Source organism: Notolepis coatsorum (genome assembly GCF_963971535.1).
Source record: "Notolepis coatsorum genome assembly, chromosome: 1".
Lineage (NCBI taxonomy): Eukaryota > Metazoa > Chordata > Actinopteri > Aulopiformes > Paralepididae > Notolepis > Notolepis coatsorum.
In genome coordinates, this window is record NC_140165.1 from 116,292,261 (window position 1) to 116,312,850 (window position 20,590).

At 41.2% G+C, this 20,590-nt stretch overlaps 1 protein-coding gene across 1 annotated transcript in view; it reads left to right on the forward strand.

Moving 5' to 3' along the window:
• Positions 1-20,590, forward strand: part of LOC311248090 (voltage-gated potassium channel subunit beta-1-like) — a gene marked incomplete at its 5' end in the record, with an annotated part of 40,553 nt that overhangs the window by 7,912 nt on the left and 12,051 nt on the right. Inside the window, 4 exons of the mRNA XM_084337963.1 lie at positions 544-557; positions 648-727; positions 6,636-6,680; positions 19,222-19,266. Coding sequence (XP_084194089.1) covers positions 544-557; positions 648-727; positions 6,636-6,680; positions 19,222-19,266 — 184 coding nt within the window. The remainder of the gene's footprint in view (positions 1-543; positions 558-647; positions 728-6,635; positions 6,681-19,221; positions 19,267-20,590) is intronic.

Genomic DNA, 20,590 nt, shown 5'->3' on the forward strand with positions numbered 1-20,590 from the left:
CGTGAGGGCGGCACACGCACGCCACGAGCATGGGGGTGATACCGTACATGCCCTTGTGCTTCAATTTGATTGGTCCATACAGGATCCTTCTTGAAATCGAACAAGCAAACTGCCTGTCAATCAAAGGAGGTCAGACTCATTGCCACCTTGCCGACAGCAACATTTTAACTTAACATGGATGGGATGTAAACATTTACGAGAGCAAAGGAAACAGTGATCATGGACTTTGCAAAGGTTATGGTAGAAAATGTATTCAGCTTTGAACAACAACAGAAAACTCTATCTATTTAGGAGTAAATATTAATTTAAACAAAGAAAACACTGTTGGATACCTTTAACCCATTGAGGGAGAACGAATAGGTATTTTAGGATGTAATGTAATAGAAAAGTAATGTAAGTAGTGTATCTCATTACTTTCCCTAAGGAGTTATAATTAACAGTAATTTGTTACAGTAGTAATAGAAGAAACATATTATGCGTAATAGATTTGTTTTTCTTAAGTAACATCCCCCAACACTGCCTGTGACCGTGGTGTCATTGCAGGTGTGATTGAGGAGGTTGCATTTAGGCTGATAGTTGGGTGTGTGCCCCACGTGTGACCTCTGTTTGACCTTTCTGTAACCTTTGGTGTCCCTGTGTGTCTCCAGGTGGCAGAGCAGCTGATGACAATCGCCTATGAGGGTGGAGTCAACCTCTTTGACACAGCTGAGGTCTACGCAGGAGGGAAGTAAGTCTTACAGGAAGTTGCTGTTGTCATGGGTACAGTAACATCAATTAAAGCCCCAATCTGTGATCTGTTTGATCATTTGATGTACTGATTGTAAATCAGAATATGTTTTAATTCAAGTATCATTAAAGATAAGATAAGATAAGATATTCCTTTAATGATCCCCTTGGGGAAATTCGGGGCATCATAGCAGCATGGGGGAGGGGGGGTACAGGTACGGGCAGGGTAATAGTAGAAAGACTATAGGCAATACAATTAACTCTGGATATAAAAATATGGGAACAAATAAACAGTGTAAACAATATAATTAACTCTGAATATAAAAAATATGAGAAAAAATAAACAGTGTAAACAATATAATTAACTCTGAATAAAAAAATATGAGAAACACATTTTTTATATTTGGTTAAGTTATACGCTACAATGAATATGACAATAAAGAATTTTTATCTGAATGTATACTATGAGTAAAAGTAAACAGTATACACAAAGGTGCAGTAAAGTTACAGTTAGGGGTGCACCGATATATCGGTCGGGTATCGGTCGATAAGTGCCTTGTTGACTGCCATCGGCCTATCGGCCGATAAGCTCAAATGTGCCGATGGCAGTGGCCGATAAATATCCGTCAATTTGTGTCGCGTCAATCTGGTCCATACGTTTAAACTTTGAAAAAAGTTTCAGTCAAGCGACTGCATCAAAGTTACTACTTATGATTAACAAAGGCATTAGTTTTGTGGCATTAACGTTATATAGTTACACGTTCAATAACATCAGTGTATTTACCTGACCATAGCAAGCATTACTCATTCATATCTCTCACTTCCTTCCTTTGCTCAGAGAGCCCGTACTGAATTGTACCCATTCTGCAATCTGTTAATAAAGTTTTCAATCAGACAAATGTATAGAAAAGCTTTTATTATAACATTCGTTGCAGTAAAATCATTATGCCTCGTTTAGTACGCCTGCGGAGCGCTGGTAGTCTACTCGTGGGCTGCGGGGAGCTAGCGTTATTAGCTTTGTTGTTGATCTCTCGAGAAAATCAATGGCGGACTTCCCGGAAGTAAAAAACGAATAAGCGATTGCCGATTGGTGGTAAGAACAGCAGAGGCGGGTGCAAGCGGTGTGACGTAATTGGCAGAATCGACTGTCAATCTAAATTGTTCTGTTGCCGTCTACCTGCATTGCTTTGGTTGAGAGAGATAGTGCTCTTATTAAAACTAATAAACAAGTCTTGAGCAAGACAAGTTAGTCTGTTAGTCAAGTCAAGTCAAGTCAAGAGTTTTAATTGTCACGGCATACAGGTATACAATGAAATGCGGGTGGTCTTGCCCGCAACGATGTGCAATACAGTGGTACAACATATAATAGAATCAAAAAATGAAAAAAACAACATTGTGCAGTAAACAGGTAACAGGTAACATGGAGTGACATCTCGGTATCTGTACATAGTTATTTACAGAGCATATGGGACATGCTAGTTAGCTTTGGTAGTGCAATACACTGTTCCTGTTATTCTAATTTAAAGTGTCCTTTCCTTTGGCCATAAGTGTGCGTGTGTGCGACATGAGTGTGTGCCCGCTCATGTTAAAGTGTTAAGTGGCTGCTCGTGTGTGAGCGTGCACAGCGTGCGTGTCGTGTGTGTGTTCATGTGTGCTTGTGTGTGGATAGTTCAATGTTCTGAGCACTCAATGTTCATTGTTCATGGCTCTGATGGCCTGAGGGAAGAAGCTGAGCCTAAGCCGCTCTGTCCTAGTAGCTGGGGTTCGCAGGCGTCTGCCTGACCTCAGCAGCTGAAACAGGCTGTTATTGGGGTGGTGAGGGTCTTTCATTATCCTGCAGGCTCTGGATTTGCACCTCTTGTTGTATAGAACCCGCAGGGGGGGTAGTGCAATACCCGTGGTACGCTCGGCTGAGCGCACCACTCTCTGTAGGGCCTTCTTGTCCTGTGCCGTGCTGTTTCCATACCAGGCAGTGATGTTTCCGGTCAGGATGCTCTCTACAGCTCCTGAGTAGAAGGACTGGAGTATCTTCCCCGATACTCTGAACTTCCTTAACTGTCTCAGGTGGTAGAGGCGCTGTTTCGCCTTCTTTACTACTGTGTCTATGTGTGTTGACCATGTCAGGTCCTCTGAGATGTGGACCCCCAGGTACTTAAAGCTGCTCACCCTGTCCACGGTGGCCCCGTTAATCATCAGTGGTGTGTGCGTCTCCTGCTGTCCTCTCCTATAATCCACGATCAGCTCCTTGGTTTTACCAATGTTCAGGAGCAGGCTGTTGTCCTGGCACCAGCGTTCCAGTACCTCAACCTCCTCCCGGTAGGCCTTCTCGTCGTTGTCCGAGATCAGCCCCACCACCACCGTGTCGTCTGCGAACTTCACTATGGATTTGGAGCTGAACTTGGCCACACAGTCGTGTGTGTAGAGTGAGTACAGCAGGGGGCTCAGAACACAGCCCTGGGGGGACCCGATGCTCAGGGTGATGGTGTTGGAGGTCTGACCCCCCACCCTGACCGCCTGGGGTCTTTCGCTCAGAAAGTCCAGTACCCAGGCGCTCAGGGCGGAGCTCAGACCTAGCTCGATCAGCTTGTCCACCAGTCTGGTGGGGACTATGGTGTTGAACGCTGAGCTGTAGTCAATGAACAACAGTCTCACATAGCCCCCCTTCTGACGGTCAAGGTGCAAGAGGGTGCTGTGCAGTACCTGGGAGACCGCGTCGTCGGTGGACCTGTTTGTCCTGTATGCAAATTGCATAGGGTCCATATCACTGGGGAGGGAGGCACAAATGTGGTCCTTGACCAGCCTCTCGAAACATTTCATGACCACAGAGGTGAGTGCCACCGGTCTGTAGTCATTTGGACATGTTGGGGAGGGTTTCTTCGGTACAGGGATGATGGTAGACATCTTGAAGCAGGCAGGGACCACTGACTCCGCCAGGGATTGATTAAATATGGCGGTGAACACTGGGGCCAGCTGGTTGGCACAGGACTTGAGTATGCGTCCTGTTATGCCATCTGGGCCAGCAGCCTTCCTGGTGTTCACCTGCATAAATGCTCTTCTCACACTGTGTTCCGACAACGAGAGAGCGTCCCCGCGTCCCCGCGGTTGCCCCCCCCCCCTCCACAACAGCCGGCGCGCCAGTGACGTCACTAGCCGGAGAGCCAGCAGCGCCACTGTCTACACCAAACCGAGCGTAGAAGATGTTGAGCTTGTCCGCGAGGGAGGCGTCGTCGCTCCCCATTGAGGGGGCGCTGACTTTATAGTCAGTTATTGTCTTCAGTCCCTGCCATAATCCTCTTGTGTCGTTTTGTGCCATTTGTGTCTCCAGTTTATCAGCATATGTCCTCTTAGCAAGTTTGACAGCCTTGCGTAGAGTATAGACTGAAGCCTTATACTCCTCCATGTTTCCTGACTCTCTACCCAGGTTGTAGGCGGTGGTACGAGAGTTCAGAGCTGCTCTAATAGTGCTATCCACCCACGGTTTCTGGTTTGGGAAAATCCGCGCCGTTTTTCTGGGGACAATACCATCTGCTATTGTTGTAATGTAGCTCACCACTGTGTCTGCGAGCTCGCTGACGTCACTGGCGCTTCCTTTGAACATATCCCAATCCGTTTCTGTAAACACGTCCTGGAGCGTGGCCTCTGATTCGTCGGTCCACTTCTTTGTCTCACGTGACACGACGGCGTCACGTGATCTCTGTTGATATGCCGGAAATAGCAAGATGGAGTCGTGGTCGCTCGAGCTTGTGGACCCCGTTAATGGCGGAGCGGCTACTGCCTTGTAGCCGGCTCTGAATGGGGAAGAACAGTGATCGAGTGTGTTTTTCCCTCTGGTGGAGCAAGCGATGTGCTGAAAAAAGGACGGCATCACTTTCTTCAGGTTGGCCTGGTTGAAATCGCCGGCCACTACCATCGCTGCGTCTGGATGTTTGATCTGGTGTCTGTTGAGATGATCGTGTAGTTCTCCCAGCGCTTTGCCCGTATTCGCGTGTGGGGGAATATATACGGCGGTCATGACGACCGCGGTGAGCTCCCTCGGGAGGTGAAACGGACGGCACAGAATAGAAAGATGTTCCATGTCCGGGGAACACGAGTTTGAGAGAACATGCACCCCCTCGGGATTAACCCAGGAATTGTTCGTGAGGAGGCAGACTCCGCCGCCGATGCTCTTTCCTGAGGCAGCGGTACGATCTGCACGTAATACTGTGAAGGCATCCGAGGGAGATACGCTTTTGTCCGGAGTCGCCGACGTGAGCCATGTCTCCGTGAGACACATGATGTTGATGTCTCTCATCTCCCGTTGGAACCGGACCCTCGCCCTTGAGTATTGTATGACTCAGACTTCAGCGATAATCATGACTCATGAGCATTATAAAATAAAAACACACATGGCATGGTGGAATTAATACCATAAACATATTTCTTGATGTTTCCTTTTTTTAAGTAAGTAAAGAGGCCTATGTTCATATCGGTGAGCACAATTTGTAACACAAAAAGAGAGACGTGTAGCCTATTTATTTATTTAATATTTTATTTATTCATTTTATTATTATTATTTTATTTGTTGCCATGCCTAAAATAATAGTCAAGCATAGGGCTAAAACATTTTCATAAACAATAATATAATTTTTTGTTATATGGTTATAATAAAAGCTTTTCTATACATTTGTCTGATTGATTGATTGAAAACGTTATTAACAGATTGCAGAATGGGTACAATACAGTATAGCTCAGTGGACTGGAGACTTTAGGCTTTTTTACATAAGGGTCCTCCATTTTCAATTCATCAAAACATTTAGAGACATACAAATATACAGTAGTTTCATAAAAAACAAATACATTTTTTTTTTTTTTTTTTCACAAATATCGGTATCGGTATCGGCCGATTGTGTTAGTTGAACAATCGGTATCGGTGGCAAATTTTCATATCGGTGCATCCCTAGTTACAGTAACATAATCTAAACATAACATGCCAAATCACCTAGAAGCTAATTCCAATTAGTTCTACACATTCAGTTGTGATATAAATGTAGATAAACCACTAGATCCTGAGTGCAATGTAATGTGTAACTCATTTTAATATTGTTACTATAAAAACAGAAGCGTGGTAAATAGAGCTATAGTCAACCTAGGAGTAACAGCAGCGTGGTAAATATCTATAGTCAACCTACTGTAGGAGTAACATCAGCATATAGAGCTATAGTCAACCTAGGAGTAACAACAGCGTGGTAAATATCTATAGTCAACCTACTGTAGGAGTAACAGCAGCATATAGAGCTATAGTCAACCTAGGAGTAACAACAGCATGGTAAATAGAGCTATAGTCAACCTAGGAGTAACAACAGCATGGTAAATAGAGCTATAGTCAACCTAGGAGTAACAACAGCATGGTAAATAGAGCTATAGTCAACCTAGGAGTAACAACAGCATGGTAAATAGAGCTATAGTCAACCTAGGAGTAACAGCAGCATGGTAAATAGAGCTATAGTCAAGCTAGGAGTAACAGCAGCATATAGAGCTATAGTCAACCTAGGAGTAACAACAGCATGGTAAATAGAGCTATAGTCAACCTAGGAGTAACAACAGCATGGTAAATAGAGCTATAGTCAACCTAGGAGTAACAACAGCATGGTAAATAGAGCTATAGTCAACCTAGGAGTAACAGCAGCATGGTAAATAGAGCTATAGTCAAGTTAGGAGTAACAGCAGCATATAGAGCTATAGTCAAGCTAGGAGTAACAACAGCATATAGAGCTATTAAATAGTCAAGCTAGGAGTAACAGCAGCATATAGAGCTATAGTCAAGCTAGGAGTAACAACAGCATATAGAGCTATAGTCAAGCTAGGAGTAACAGCAGCATGGTAAATAGAGCTAATGGTTGGTGACTGACTACATGTGTGTTTCCTTCCAGAGCTGAGATAATTCTAGGAAACATCATCAAGAAGAAGTGCTGGAGGTAATGTTAACATTCATTAACACTAACACAAAGGGGTTAAGTGTGTGCGTGTGTGTGTGTGTGTGTGTGTGTGTGTGTGTGTGTGTGTGTGTGTGTGTGTGTGTGTGTGTGTGTGTGTGTGTGTACCGACATATAGACAGACAAACTTACAGACAAACAGACACATAGACAGGCAGGAAAGCAGAGATAGATAGACAGATCCCAGATAGATACAGTAGATACAGTAGATACGATAGATAGATAGATAGATAGATAGATAGATAGATAGATAGATAGATAGATAGATAGATAGATAGATAGATAGATAGATAGATAGATAGATAGATAGATAGATAGATAGATAGATAGATAGATAGATAGATAGATAGATAGATAGATAGATAGATAGATAGATAGATAGATAGATAGATAGATAGATAGATAGATAGATAGATAGATAGATAGATAGATAGATAGATAGATAGATAGATAGATAGATAGATAGATAGATAGATAGATAGATAGATAGATAGATAGATAGATAGATAGATAGATAGATAGATAGATAGATAGATAGATAGATAGATAGATAGATAGATAGATAGATAGATAGATAGATAGATAGATAGATAGATAGATAGATAGATAGATAGATAGATAGATAGATAGATAGATAGATAGATCAAGTTCAAGTTCTTTAATAGTTGTCATACAGAAGTACAGAATACTTTCATACAAAATGCTTCTTACTGTTACGCTCCAGAGACTGTGCTAGACAAGATAGTATCAAATAACATAATAACATAATATAGCATGAATTTAGAAGAAGAAAATGAGGTCACAGTGTTCGGTATAGACATATGTACAATGTTCTGAGTTACCATATAATATACAATACACAATACTATGCAGTGTACTAATGTACAGTACTATCTAGTGCAAAGCAGAAATAGATAGATGTGGATAGATGTGGATAGATAGATAGATAGATAGATAGATAGATAGATAGATAGATAGATAGATAGATAGATAGATAGATAGATAGATAGATAGATAGATAGATAGATAGATAGATAGATAGATAGATAGATAGATAGATAGATAGATAGATAGATAGATAGATAGATAGATAGATAGATAGATAGATAGATAGATAGATAGATAGATAGATAGATAGATAGATAGATAGATAGATAGATAGATAGATAGATAGATAGATAGATAGATAGATAGATAGATAGATAGATAGATAGATAGATAGATAGATAGATAGATAGATAGATAGATAGATAGATAGATAGATAGATAGATAGATAGATAGATAGATAGATAGATAGATAGATAGATAGATAGATAGATAGATAGATAGATAGATAGATAGATAGATAGATAGATAGATAGATAGATAGATAGATAGATAGATAGATAGATAGATAGATAGATAGATAGATAGATAGATAGATAGATAGATAGATAGATAGATAGATAGATAGATAGATAGATAGATAGATAGATAGATAGATAGATAGATAGATAGATAGATAGATAGATAGATAGATAGATAGATAGATAGATAGATAGATAGATAGATAGATAGATAGATAGATAGATAGATAGATAGATAGATAGATAGATAGATAGATAGATAATGCACACACAGGGAGTGACAGTGTCACATTACCTACAGATACAGCCTCAGGAAAGTGGAATCCAATTCCCTGCTTTGTAGTAATAATCAGGCAGACAGAAGTGCTGTCAAGCTGTCAAGCCTGTAACAGAGGCAGGAACACATGGACCCATAGTTAAAAACACCAGCAGTTATTGACTTCACTGTTGGCTGGCTGGCATTCTGCTGACTGCACTGTACTGTATCTGGATAACTGTATATGGTCCTCTTTCCTGGTGGTGCGAAATGGGAAGTACTGTATGTGTGTGTGTGTGTGTGTGTGTGTGTGTATGTGTGTGTGTGTGTGTGTGTGAGTGTGTGTGTGTGCGTGTGTGTCTGAGAGAAATAGAGGGAGAGAGAGAGGGAGACAGAAAGAGAGAGATGAAAGAGAGACAGACCAGAGAGATGGGTTTGATATCTCTAATGTAAAGCAGAATATTAGCATAGTGAATTTGTGAGCGCTTTGATATCTGCCTTGCCAGCGTTTTGTTTTGATGTCTTCAAATGAGATTAGCTTCCATATTTAAACACACACACAAACATCAATGTCTAACACATGCCTGTATGTAGAATTTCAAATCAATTAAAATATGAGAGAACTCTAGTTTTCAATATATGTCAGTGTAGTTGTATGTGTAGTTGTATGTTTGCACACACGTGCACATGTGCATTCACATTAGTGTGTATGTACTGACATTTTGTGCAAGCTTACACATAGTTCTTGATTAGCCAGGTTGTGGTGCGGAGGTTAGCGTAGCCACTAGCAACGTCCTGGGCTCCAACCTGACTGAGGAGGGGAAGGTTCTGTGTGGAGTTTGCACATCCTCTCCGTACTTGCGTGGATTTCCTACGGGTACATTACCTTTGAGCAAGGCACTGGCATTAGAGCTGGAAGGTGCACTACTCAAACTTCGTCCAATCCTTTCTTAGGTGCGTGGTCCAGACAGGCTCTTAACACATTGAGTGCCAGGCCAGCCACGAGAAATCTTGTTATTTCATGCCATGCGTTGAGTGCCAGAGACGAGAAATCTCGTATTTTAATTGGTATTGCTTTTATTAGCGATATCCATTCATTTTTCATCAATCTAGCCTCACGTTATCATTGGGACTGTCTATGAGCTCGAACAGGGAAAATACCGCCCCCTATCGTCTCCCGGATGGTAATGCACCCATTGGATTGGACTCAATGAAAATGTATGAGGAAAAAGAAATCCGGATTCCACTTTTTACTTCTCAGGCATGTAACCCGAGCCGATCGGATTCATTGTGGACCCTCAGAACAGCGTGGAATATGTGTTTCGAGTACCTAACGTTGGATCAATAAGCATAAGTACACATATACTATCGAGAATCTAGCGTTTATTTGAAAACGATTCATAAAAGGGCCGAAAAATTACAACGTGTTTTGTGTATTCCACTAAAGAGCTATTATCACGGAATCTTATTTTCTTCTGGAAAATTTCAAAAACGTCCGTTTTACAAAACGGTATAAAACGGAAATATACCGATGAAAAAACAATCCGTTTCATACATGTTGACTGCAAGCAAGTCATTGATAAGCGACGGGCGTATTAGACACATAGCCATAATATAGAATATAGAAATAGCTCCGCGAAAATCATGAAATATCTGAAAATCTGTCTCAAATGGCTGGCATTCAAGCGATAAATCGTGCGCCCCCTGCTGACACTCAAAGTGTTAATGAAGAAATAGCCAGGACTGATCAAGTTTAGCTACTTTATTCAGCACAGCCAGCGATCCAACAAAACGTACACTTTTCAGCAATAAGCCTTTGTCAGTGTTCACAGCGCTGAGAGACTTATTGCTGAAACACTGAGGAAGACTTATTGCTGAAACACTGAGGAAGACTTATTGCTGAAACGCTGAGAGAAACTTTTTGCTGAAACGCTGAGGAAGACTTATTGCTGAAACACTGAGGAAGACTTATTGCTGAAACACTGAGGAAGACTTATTGCTGAAACACTGAGGAAGACTTATTGCTAAAACTCTGAGGAAGACTTATTGCTGAAACACTGAGGAAGACTTATTGCTGAAACACTGAGGAAGACTTATTGCTGAAACACTGAGGAAGACTTATTGCTGAAACGCTGAGGAAGACTTATTGCTGAAACGCTAAGGAAGACTTATTGCTGAAACACTGAGGAAGACTTATTGCTGAAACACTGAGGAAGCCTTATTGCTGAAACACTGAGGAAGACTTATTGCTGAAACGCTGAGGAAGCCTTATTGCTGAAACACTGAGGAAGACTTATTGCTGAAACGCTGAGGAAGACTTATTGCTGAAACGCTAAGGAAGACTTATTGCTGAAACACTGAGGAAGACTTATTGCTGAAACACTGAGGAAGACTTATTGCTGAAACACTGAGGAAGACTTTTTGCTGAAATGCTGAGAGAAACTTTTTGCTGAAACGCTGAGGAAGACTTATTGCTGAAACACTGAGGAAGACTTATTGCTGAAACACTGAGGAAGACTTATTGCTGAAACACTGAGGAAGACTTATTGCTAAAACTCTGAGGAAGACTTATTGCTGAAACACTGAGGAAGACTTATTGCTGAAACACTGAGGAAGACTTATTGCTGAAACACTGAGGAAGACTTATTGCTGAAACGCTGAGGAAGACTTATTGCTGAAACGCTAAGGAAGACTTATTGCTGAAACACTGAGGAAGACTTATTGCTGAAACACTGAGGAAGACTTATTGCTGAAACACTGAGGAAGACTTATTGCTGAAACGCTGAGGAAGACTTATTGCTGAAACGCTAAGGAAGACTTATTGCTGAAACACAGAGGAAGACTTATTGCTGAAACACTGAGGAAGCCTTATTGCTGAAACACTGAGGAAGACTTATTGCTGAAACGCTGAGGAAGACTTATTGCTGAAACGCTAAGGAAGACTTATTGCTGAAACACTGAGGAAGACTTATTGCTGAAACACTGAGGAAGACTTATTGCTGAAACACTGAGGAAGACTTTTTGCTGAAACGCTGAGAGAAACTTTTTGCTGAAATGCTGAGGAAGACTTATTGCTGAAACACTGAGGAAGACTTATTGCTGAAACACTGAGGAAGACTTATTGCTGAAACACTGAGGAAGACTTATTGCTAAAACTCTGAGGAAGACTTATTGCTGAAACACTGAGGAAGACTTATTGCTGAAACACTGAGGAAGACTTATTGCTGAAACACTGAGGAAGACTTATTGCTGAAACGCTGAGGAAGACTTATTGCTGAAACGCTAAGGAAGACTTATTGCTGAAACACTGAGGAAGACTTATTGCTGAAACACTGAGGAAGACTTATTGCTGAAACACTGAGGAAGACTTATTGCTGAAACGCTGAGGAAGACTTATTGCTGAAACGCTAAGGAAGACTTATTGCTGAAACACAGAGGAAGACTTATTGCTGAAACACTGAGGAAGACTTATTGCTGAAACGCTGAGGAAGACTTATTGCTGAAACGCTAAGGAAGACTTATTGCTGAAACACTGAGGAAGACTTATTGCTGAAACACTGAGGAAGACTTATTGCTGAAACGCTGAGGAAGCCTTATTGCTGAAACACTGAGGAAGACTTATTGCTGAAACGCTGAGGAAGACTTATTGCTGAAACGCTAAGGAAGACTTATTGCTGAAACACTGAGGAAGACTTATTGCTGAAACACTGAGGAAGACTTATTGCTGAAACACTGAGGAAGACTTTTTGCTGAAACGCTGAGAGAAACTTTTTGCTGAAACGCTGAGGAAGACTTATTGCTGAAACACTGAGGAAGACTTATTGCTGAAACACTGAGGAAGACTTATTGCTGAAACACTGAGGAAGACTTATTGCTAAAACTCTGAGGAAGACTTATTGCTGAAACACTGAGGAAGACTTATTGCTGAAACACTGAGGAAGACTTATTGCTGAAACACTGAGGAAGACTTATTGCTGAAACGCTGAGGAAGACTTATTGCTGAAACGCTAAGGAAGACTTATTGCTGAAACACTGAGGAAGACTTATTGCTGAAACACTGAGGAAGACTTATTGCTGAAACACTGAGGAAGACTTATTGCTGAAACGCTGAGGAAGACTTATTGCTGAAACGCTAAGGAAGACTTATTGCTGAAACACAGAGGAAGACTTATTGCTGAAACACTGAGGAAGACTTATTGCTGAAACGCTGAGGAAGACTTATTGCTGAAACGCTAAGGAAGACTTATTGCTGAAACACTGAGGAAGACTTATTGCTGAAACACTGAGGAAGCCTTATTGCTGAAACACTGAGGAAGACTTATTGCTGAAACGCTGAGGAAGACTTATTGCTGAAACGCTAAGGAAGACTTATTGCTGAAACACTGAGGAAGACTTATTGCTGAAACACTAAGGAAGACTTATTGCTGAAACACTGAGGAAGACTTATTGCTGAAACACTGAGGAAGACTATTTGCTGAAACACTGAGGAAGACTTTTTGCTGAAACACTGAGGAGGACTTATTGCTAAAACGCTGAGGAAGAGTTATTGCTGAAACGCTGAGGAAGACTTATTGCTGAAACGCTGAGGAAGACTTATTGCTGAAACACTGAGGAAGACTTTTTGCTGAAACACTGAGGAAGACTTATTGCTGAAACGCTGAGGAAGACTTATTGCTGAAACACTGAGGAAGACTTATTGCTGAAACACTGAGGAAGACTTATTGCTGAAACGCTGAGGAAGACTTATTGCTAAAACTCTGAGGAAGACTTATTGCTGAAACACTGAGGAAGACTTATTGCTGAAACACTGAGGAAGACTTATTGCTGAAACACTGAGGAAGACTTATTGCTGAAACGCTGAGGAAGACTTATTGCTGAAACGCTAAGGAAGACTTATTGCTGAAACACTGAGGAAGACTTATTGCTGAAACACTGAGGAAGACTTATTGCTGAAACACTGAGGAAGACTTATTGCTGAAACGCTGAGGAAGACTTATTGCTGAAACGCTAAGGAAGACTTATTGCTGAAACACAGAGGAAGACTTATTGCTGAAACACTGAGGAAGACTTATTGCTGAAATGCTGAGGAAGACTTATTGCTGAAACGCTAAGGAAGACTTATTGCTGAAACACTGAGGAAGACTTATTGCTGAAACACTGAGGAAGCCTTATTGCTGAAACACTGAGGAAGACTTATTGCTGAAACGCTGAGGAAGACTTATTACTGAAACGCTAAGGAAGACTTATTGCTGAAACACTGAGGAAGACGTATTGCTGAAACACTAAGGAAGACTTATTGCTGAAGCACTGAGGAAGACTATTTGCTGAAACACTGAGGAAGACTTTTTGCTGAAACACTGAGGAGGACTTATTGCTAAAACGCTGAGGAAGAGTTATTGCTGAAACGCTGAGGAAGACTTATTGCTGAAACGCTGAGGAAGACTTATTGCTGAAACACTGAGGAAGACTTTTTGCTGAAACACTGAGGAAGACTTATTGCTGAAACGCTGAGGAAGACTTATTGCTGAAACACTGAGGAAGACTTATTGCTGAAACACTGAGGAAGACTTATTGCTGAAACGCTGAGGAAGACTTATTGCTAAAACACGTACGTTGTGTTGGATTGTTGCCCGTACGTTTCTGTGAGTCCTGGCTATTTATTTTGCTGGACTGTGGCTGCCCACTGCTCCTAAATAGAATAGAATAGAATAGAAATACCTTATTCATCCCGAGGGAAATTTGGCACTACAAATCGCTCACAGTAAACAGTAAACATTTAGGTAGACAAAAACAAAAGTCACGAAAAAATAAATAAATAAGCCTAAGAATAAAATACGGTCCGGGATATACATTTCATATACACTACATACATAGTTAGGATGCGTTAAAGACAGACGACAAATTCCTAGTAGAATGCAAATATACTGATTCTAATGTCATTTCAAAGTTAATTCAATTATATATGTTCCCATTTTTATTAACACAGTATTACAGTACGCCAAGCTATCAATAAATGTTACTCTATAATCTATCATCTGTCTTTTCTTCCTGCATCACCTAATTGTTCTATTATTATGTAAATGTAAGTGTGTATGTGTGTGTGAGAGAGAGTTAGAGAGTGTGTATGAGTTTGTGTGTGTGTTTGAGTGTGAGTGTGAGTGTGAGTGTGAGTGTGAGTGTGTGTGTGTGTGTGTGTGTGTGTGTGTGTGTGTGTGTGTGTGTGTGTGTGTGTGTGTGTGTGTGTGTGTGTGCGCGCGTGCGTGTGCGTGTATGAAAAGACACAACAAATTGGACAGCAACATCTGTGTGTAATTCTATTTGAAATGACTTCCCGGCCTAAATAGAACACCTCTAAGGACAGTACAGAACAGGCTGGGCTGAATAGAACATATCTAATGACAGTACAGAACAGGCTGGACTGAATAGAACACATCTAAGGACAGCACAGAACAGGCTGGATTGAATAGAACACCTCTAAGGACAGCACAGAACAGGCTGGATTGAATAGAACATCTCTAAGGACAGCACAGAACAGGCTGGACTGAAGAGTGATAATTGTCCTATTAGTGGACTGTTACGGATGTGATCTGAAATATGTACTGCAATGCGACTTGACATAAAAATACCCCTGTCCGTCCATGTTTGTTTTGAACTATGTTGATTTGAAGATGTGTCTGTCTCCGCCAGTTTTGTGTCGATTTTGACAGACAGAAAGGTTAGAAGAGGAGTAACTTTTGGAGCTGATTGATCCGTAGCAAAGCTGAGGTTTCTGCACATGCATGATTAGGTTCTAATTAAAAACAACACAGTGGACAATAATACCTTCCGACTGTTACCCCCGTTTTGTGGTTGATCAGGGAGGCCGCTCCCTCTGGTGTTGCCTTTTCCAGTCCTGATGAGGTTAGGATAGGAGTTGGCAGCAGAGAGGTTTAGTTGTACTGAAAGTTGTTAATCAACGATTAACAAATACTTAACATGTCTTTAGTAAGTAGCTTAATAGCTTGTTTGAGGTCTATTAGCTATTCATAAGGCATTGTTTTAACCAACAAACGTCACTAATAACGTATTAACTAACAGTTTGTGAATGATCAAAAATACTTCCAGCCTGACGACATCAATCAGATAACCAACACAAATGGACTTCATATATTTCACTTAAATACAAACAGCCTGAGATCTAAACTGGTTGAAATCAGACAATTGTTTTTAAACGGTAAGGCAAACATATTGTGTTTCACAGAAACAAAACTAGACTGATCTGTACAGGATCCAGATATTGAAATAGAAAACTATTCAATAGTCAGGAGGGATAGAAATCAGTATGGAGGTGGCGTCTGTGTGTATATTCACAAAGACACCAAATTCATCAACCGTACTGACCTTAACCATGACAAAATTGAAACTGTTTGGATTTAAATCTTATTTGAAAGGGCGAAATCAGTACTAGTAGGCACAATCTATAGACCGCCAGAACAGAGTGGCTTATATGACACACTTGATGGGTGTTTAGCTGGGGTGGAGGGTGTAGAAAAGATTCTTATTGGGGACTGGAACACGGATATGCTACGTAAAGCAGCACCCGTCTTCAAGGCCTTCAGTAGGTTTTGTGATCTGCACGGCCTCAGCCAGCTAATCACCCAACCCACAAGGGTATGTGATTCAACACAAACCACCATTGACCTCATTCTGACCTCTGACAAGTCCATTATCTCCAACAAAGGGGTTATAGCATGCGGGTTAAGTGATCATTATATGATTTTCTGTACCAGCAAAAAGCTAAAACAAAAGGCTGGCTGTCACAAAACAGTCACATCTAGGGACCTCAAAACCTACTCTAGAGAGGCCTTTAACCTAGAACTGGAGAGTATGGACTGGTCAGATGAGCTCAGTGGTACACAGGTTGAAGTCACATGGCTTGGATTCAAAACCAAATTCACAACAATACTTAACAACATGGCACCCCTAAGAACCACCAGGGTTAAAAATCGCGCTGAGCCATGGATGCACACTGAAATACTGACCGCTATGAAAACCAGAGACGAAAAATTCTCTGAACTTCATAAAAGTCAGACAAAGCTTTCCAAAAGCTCAAATAGTGAACTCCAAGCCCACGTGGTTGAACAAAAGATTCAAAGAAACAGACTAAGAAATGACGTAAACACCATGATCAAAAGCGCAAAAAAAATCATCAATGACAAAACTGAGGAAAACAAAAACAAACCACGTGAACTTTGGAAATTACTCAATAATCAACTAGGCTGCAGTAAAAAACTTAAAACCAGATTCTCAAACATAAAGACGGACAACACGCTCATCACAGACAAGCTGGATGTAGCCAATTACTTAAACATTTTCTTCACAAACATAGCCACAACACTGGTAAACAAACTACCCTCCCACTCAGGGCATTATGGGGTAGAACACATAGTAGCATACTACAAAAACCTAGGGGTCCGCAAAGACGACTTCAAACTGGAAATGGTAACAACAGATGAGGTACTCAAAAAACTGAGCGCCCTCCAACCTAACAAGGCCACTGGCCATGACAACATCCCCTCCAAATTCCTCAGAGACTCAGCAACCGCCCTCACCCCAGTCATCACACACATAATAAACCTATCCATAAAACAAGGACACGTCCCCAAGGACTTCAAAATTGCGAGAGTGACCCCTCTGCACAAAAAGGGCAGCAAATTAGACCCAGGCAACTACCGCCCTGTCGCAAAGTACCTACAGGAAAAAAATCGAATCTACGAATTCCAATCTGGCTTCAGAACATCCCACTCCACTGACACATGCCTTCTCTATTTGAACGATCACATCAAACAAGAGGTGGACATGGGTAAATACTGCGGCATGGTCATGCTGGACCTACAAAAGGCCTTCGACACTGTCAATTACTCCATTGACAAGCTAAAAGCAATTGGTTTTGAGGACCGCTACTGTTCCTAATTTATGCAAATTAGCAAGACCGACGGCTTCTCAGTTACAGTGGGTGACAATATTGTCACAAGGAAAGATGAAATTACATACCTAGGTTCCATCCTATAGAGGCAAATCTTTCCTGTGACAAAATGGCATCCAAGGTAATAAAAAAAAGTCAACCAACGAACTAGATTCTTGTACCGGATCTCCTCTCTGGTAAACAAGAATACCCTGAAGACTCTGGCAGGAGCACTCATTCAAGGGTACTACGACTATGCTTGCACCTCATGGTACCAAAGCACCTCAAAGACGCTAAAAACAAGATTACAAACATCACAAAACAAACTGGTCAGACTACTACTTGACCTTACTCCTAGAACCCACCTCACCCCTGCCCACTTTGACTACCTAGGATGGCTTAGAGTAGACGACAAAGTACAGCAACTTGCAATGGGCCTGGTCTACAAGATACACTATACGACTAAGGTACCCATGTACATGTCAAAATACTTCCCAATGGTCAGTGAATACCACAACCACAACACCAGAGGAAGCTCAACAAATCATGTTAAACCCAGATTCGGCTCAAACAAGGGACTAAACACGTTTCGCAATTATGCCACATCAATGTGGAACGCCCTACCCAAAGCTGTAAAGGAATGTGAATCCCTACCCACATTCAAAACCGCTCTAAAAGAGCACCTAAGGGAGGCTGCAATTCTAAACTGGCTACCGTAAATGTCCAAACCCCCCCACCCCCACCCCCTCCTAATAGACAGTCTCCTCCCCACCGTATGTATATATTCTCTCCCCACCGTATGTATATTTCTCTGCCCACCCACCCCCTCCTAATGTACAGTCTCCTCCCCACCGTATGTATATATTCTCTCCCCACGTATGTATATTTCTCTCCCACCCACCCACCCCCTCCTAATGTACAGTCTCCTCCCCATCATGTGTATACTCTCTGTCAGGATCTATGGGTAACAGTACTGTATATTTGCATATCATATATGTCACAAATGTAACAGTACTATATACCTGTATGTCATGTATGTCCATATGCCATAAATGTCATGATGTCATGTAGGGCTGACCTTCGGTTATTTTTTTGGAATTCGAAGCTTCGGGGCCGATAATTTGAAGCTTTGAGAAAAATAAATAAAAAAATATATATATTTTTTTTTATTTTAAATTTTTGTATGTTGTGAGAACTTGTACAGCACTTTGTTCAACTTTGTCAGTGCTGTAAAGTTAAACCTTTTTAAATCATAGACAAACAAAACACTTTGCTTTCATGAAATATTGTAAGCCGTCATTTGAGGCTTTATAAAAGCAGCACAATGAACACAAATCTGTCAGTGCAGAGTCCGACCTCATCTTAAATAACAAACAGCAATGCTTGTTGTAGTTAACAAAGAGAGGCAGAGTTGATTTAGAAAAAAATTTATTTTCATATTCGAATCCATGCCCATCGAACGAAGCTTCAAAGTATTTAAGATATGTTGTGTATGTCATAAATGTCACTATGATGTAAACAAGACAAACGTCTTTCTCTGGTCTGCATCCCTTAACAATTGTGTGTATTGAGCCGTACTGTATTGTACCCATTCTGCAATCTGTTAAATAAAGTTGTAATTCATTCATTCATCTAAAGTGTAACCTTGTGTGGTAGAGAGAGAGAGATACAGAATGCAGCCTTGACAGCCAGATGATTTAATTAGCGAATACAACAAGTCAGACTGAACTTTAATGACATTATTCCTCTCTCTCTCTCTCTCTCTCTCTCTCTCTCTCTTTCTCTCTCTCTCTCTCTCTCCTCTCTCTCTCTCTCTCTCTCTCTCTCTCTCTCTCTCTCTCTCTCTCTCCTCTCTCTCTCTCTCTCCTCTCTCTCTCTCTCTCTCTCTCTCTCTCTCTCTCTCTCTCTCTCTCTCTCTCTTCTCTCTCTCTCTCTCTCTTCTCTCTCTCTCTCTCTCTCTCTCTAATCCTTCTCAGGCGATCTACTTTGGTCATCACGACTAAGCTGTATTGGGGAGGAAAGTAAGTATCTTCGTTTCCTTTTAAATTGGCTCAATACACCTAGTCTCTGTACAGTGAGATCAGGACCTGTCCTCAGTACACTGGGCCCTCATTTATCAACGTTGCGTATGCACAGATATGTGCGTAACCCGTGTGTACGATCATTTCTAAGCAAAGTGTGGGACTTATCAATTTGAACTTGTGCTAGACTTTGTGCGTATATCTACGCACAGCTCGGAGCATGCGTAGCTGGCGCCCGGTGGTAGAATATGAATATATTACAACGCGGAAATAAGCTTCCGTGCATTAGTTTCAACACTGCCGTGTTCTGTATGGCCCGTAATTCATTATAGTTCATTGTAAAATAGCAACAGTGGTGTAATTATGGTCAAAACCCTATAAATAGCATTTGGAATAATAGGTCTTTCTCTCCGAATGAATGCAGCATGGTTTATATATAGCGTTATCGGAATATACGGGGTGTACTGACTGCGCTCCGCGTAACTCAACTCGTTATTATTTTGCGCATTGATTGCAGAAATACGGGAACGTTTTTTATTATATTTGAAAGGCTTTGCCATTGTTAAACGAAACAAGTGGAATTTCGAAGCTGTAAGCAGAATACAAGTCATATGAACACCCACGCTATAGTGTTCTTCCCCCTTCTAGAAAGAATAAAAAACGCATTGCAACGAGAACAGAGGTTATTTGTTGAGTGTATGTGTATTACAAAACCCTTGCAATAAATGTGTCTCAAATGAATGAAAAGCATACATGCTCTGGATACAGAGCATATATCGTGTGGGTGATATGACTTGTATTCTGCTTACAGAATTCCACTTATTTAGTTTTACAATGTCAAGCCTTTTAAATATAAATCAAAACGTTCCCGTATTTCTGCAATCTATGCGCAAATAATAACGAGTTGAGTTCTAACAAAGAACGTATTACATGCTGGGTAGATAGAGTAAACTGTAAATGAAATAGCCTATAACAGACAGTATAAGATGGGCTATCATAGGCATTCATATTCCAGCATGGTTATAATAATGACACACCAACGCCAAACAGTGGTTAACGAACGGTCTTTATTAGTATTTTGAGCTGTCCAGGCAGAATTGCAGAAATGGTCTTAGGGAGCCGTTGATATCTGACATCACCATGTACAAGTCCGCCAGCCTTTTATTTATCCCATAACACGGTTTGTGTCTTCTTGGTTCGGCAGCGCCTCAGTGAGCAATCTCTCGTGGAGTTTCTCAGAGTTCGCTCGGTCAGTCCATTATTTCACATCCCATGGGGGGGGGTTTCAGGATAATCATGCACGAGCATTGACGGTAGAACAAAG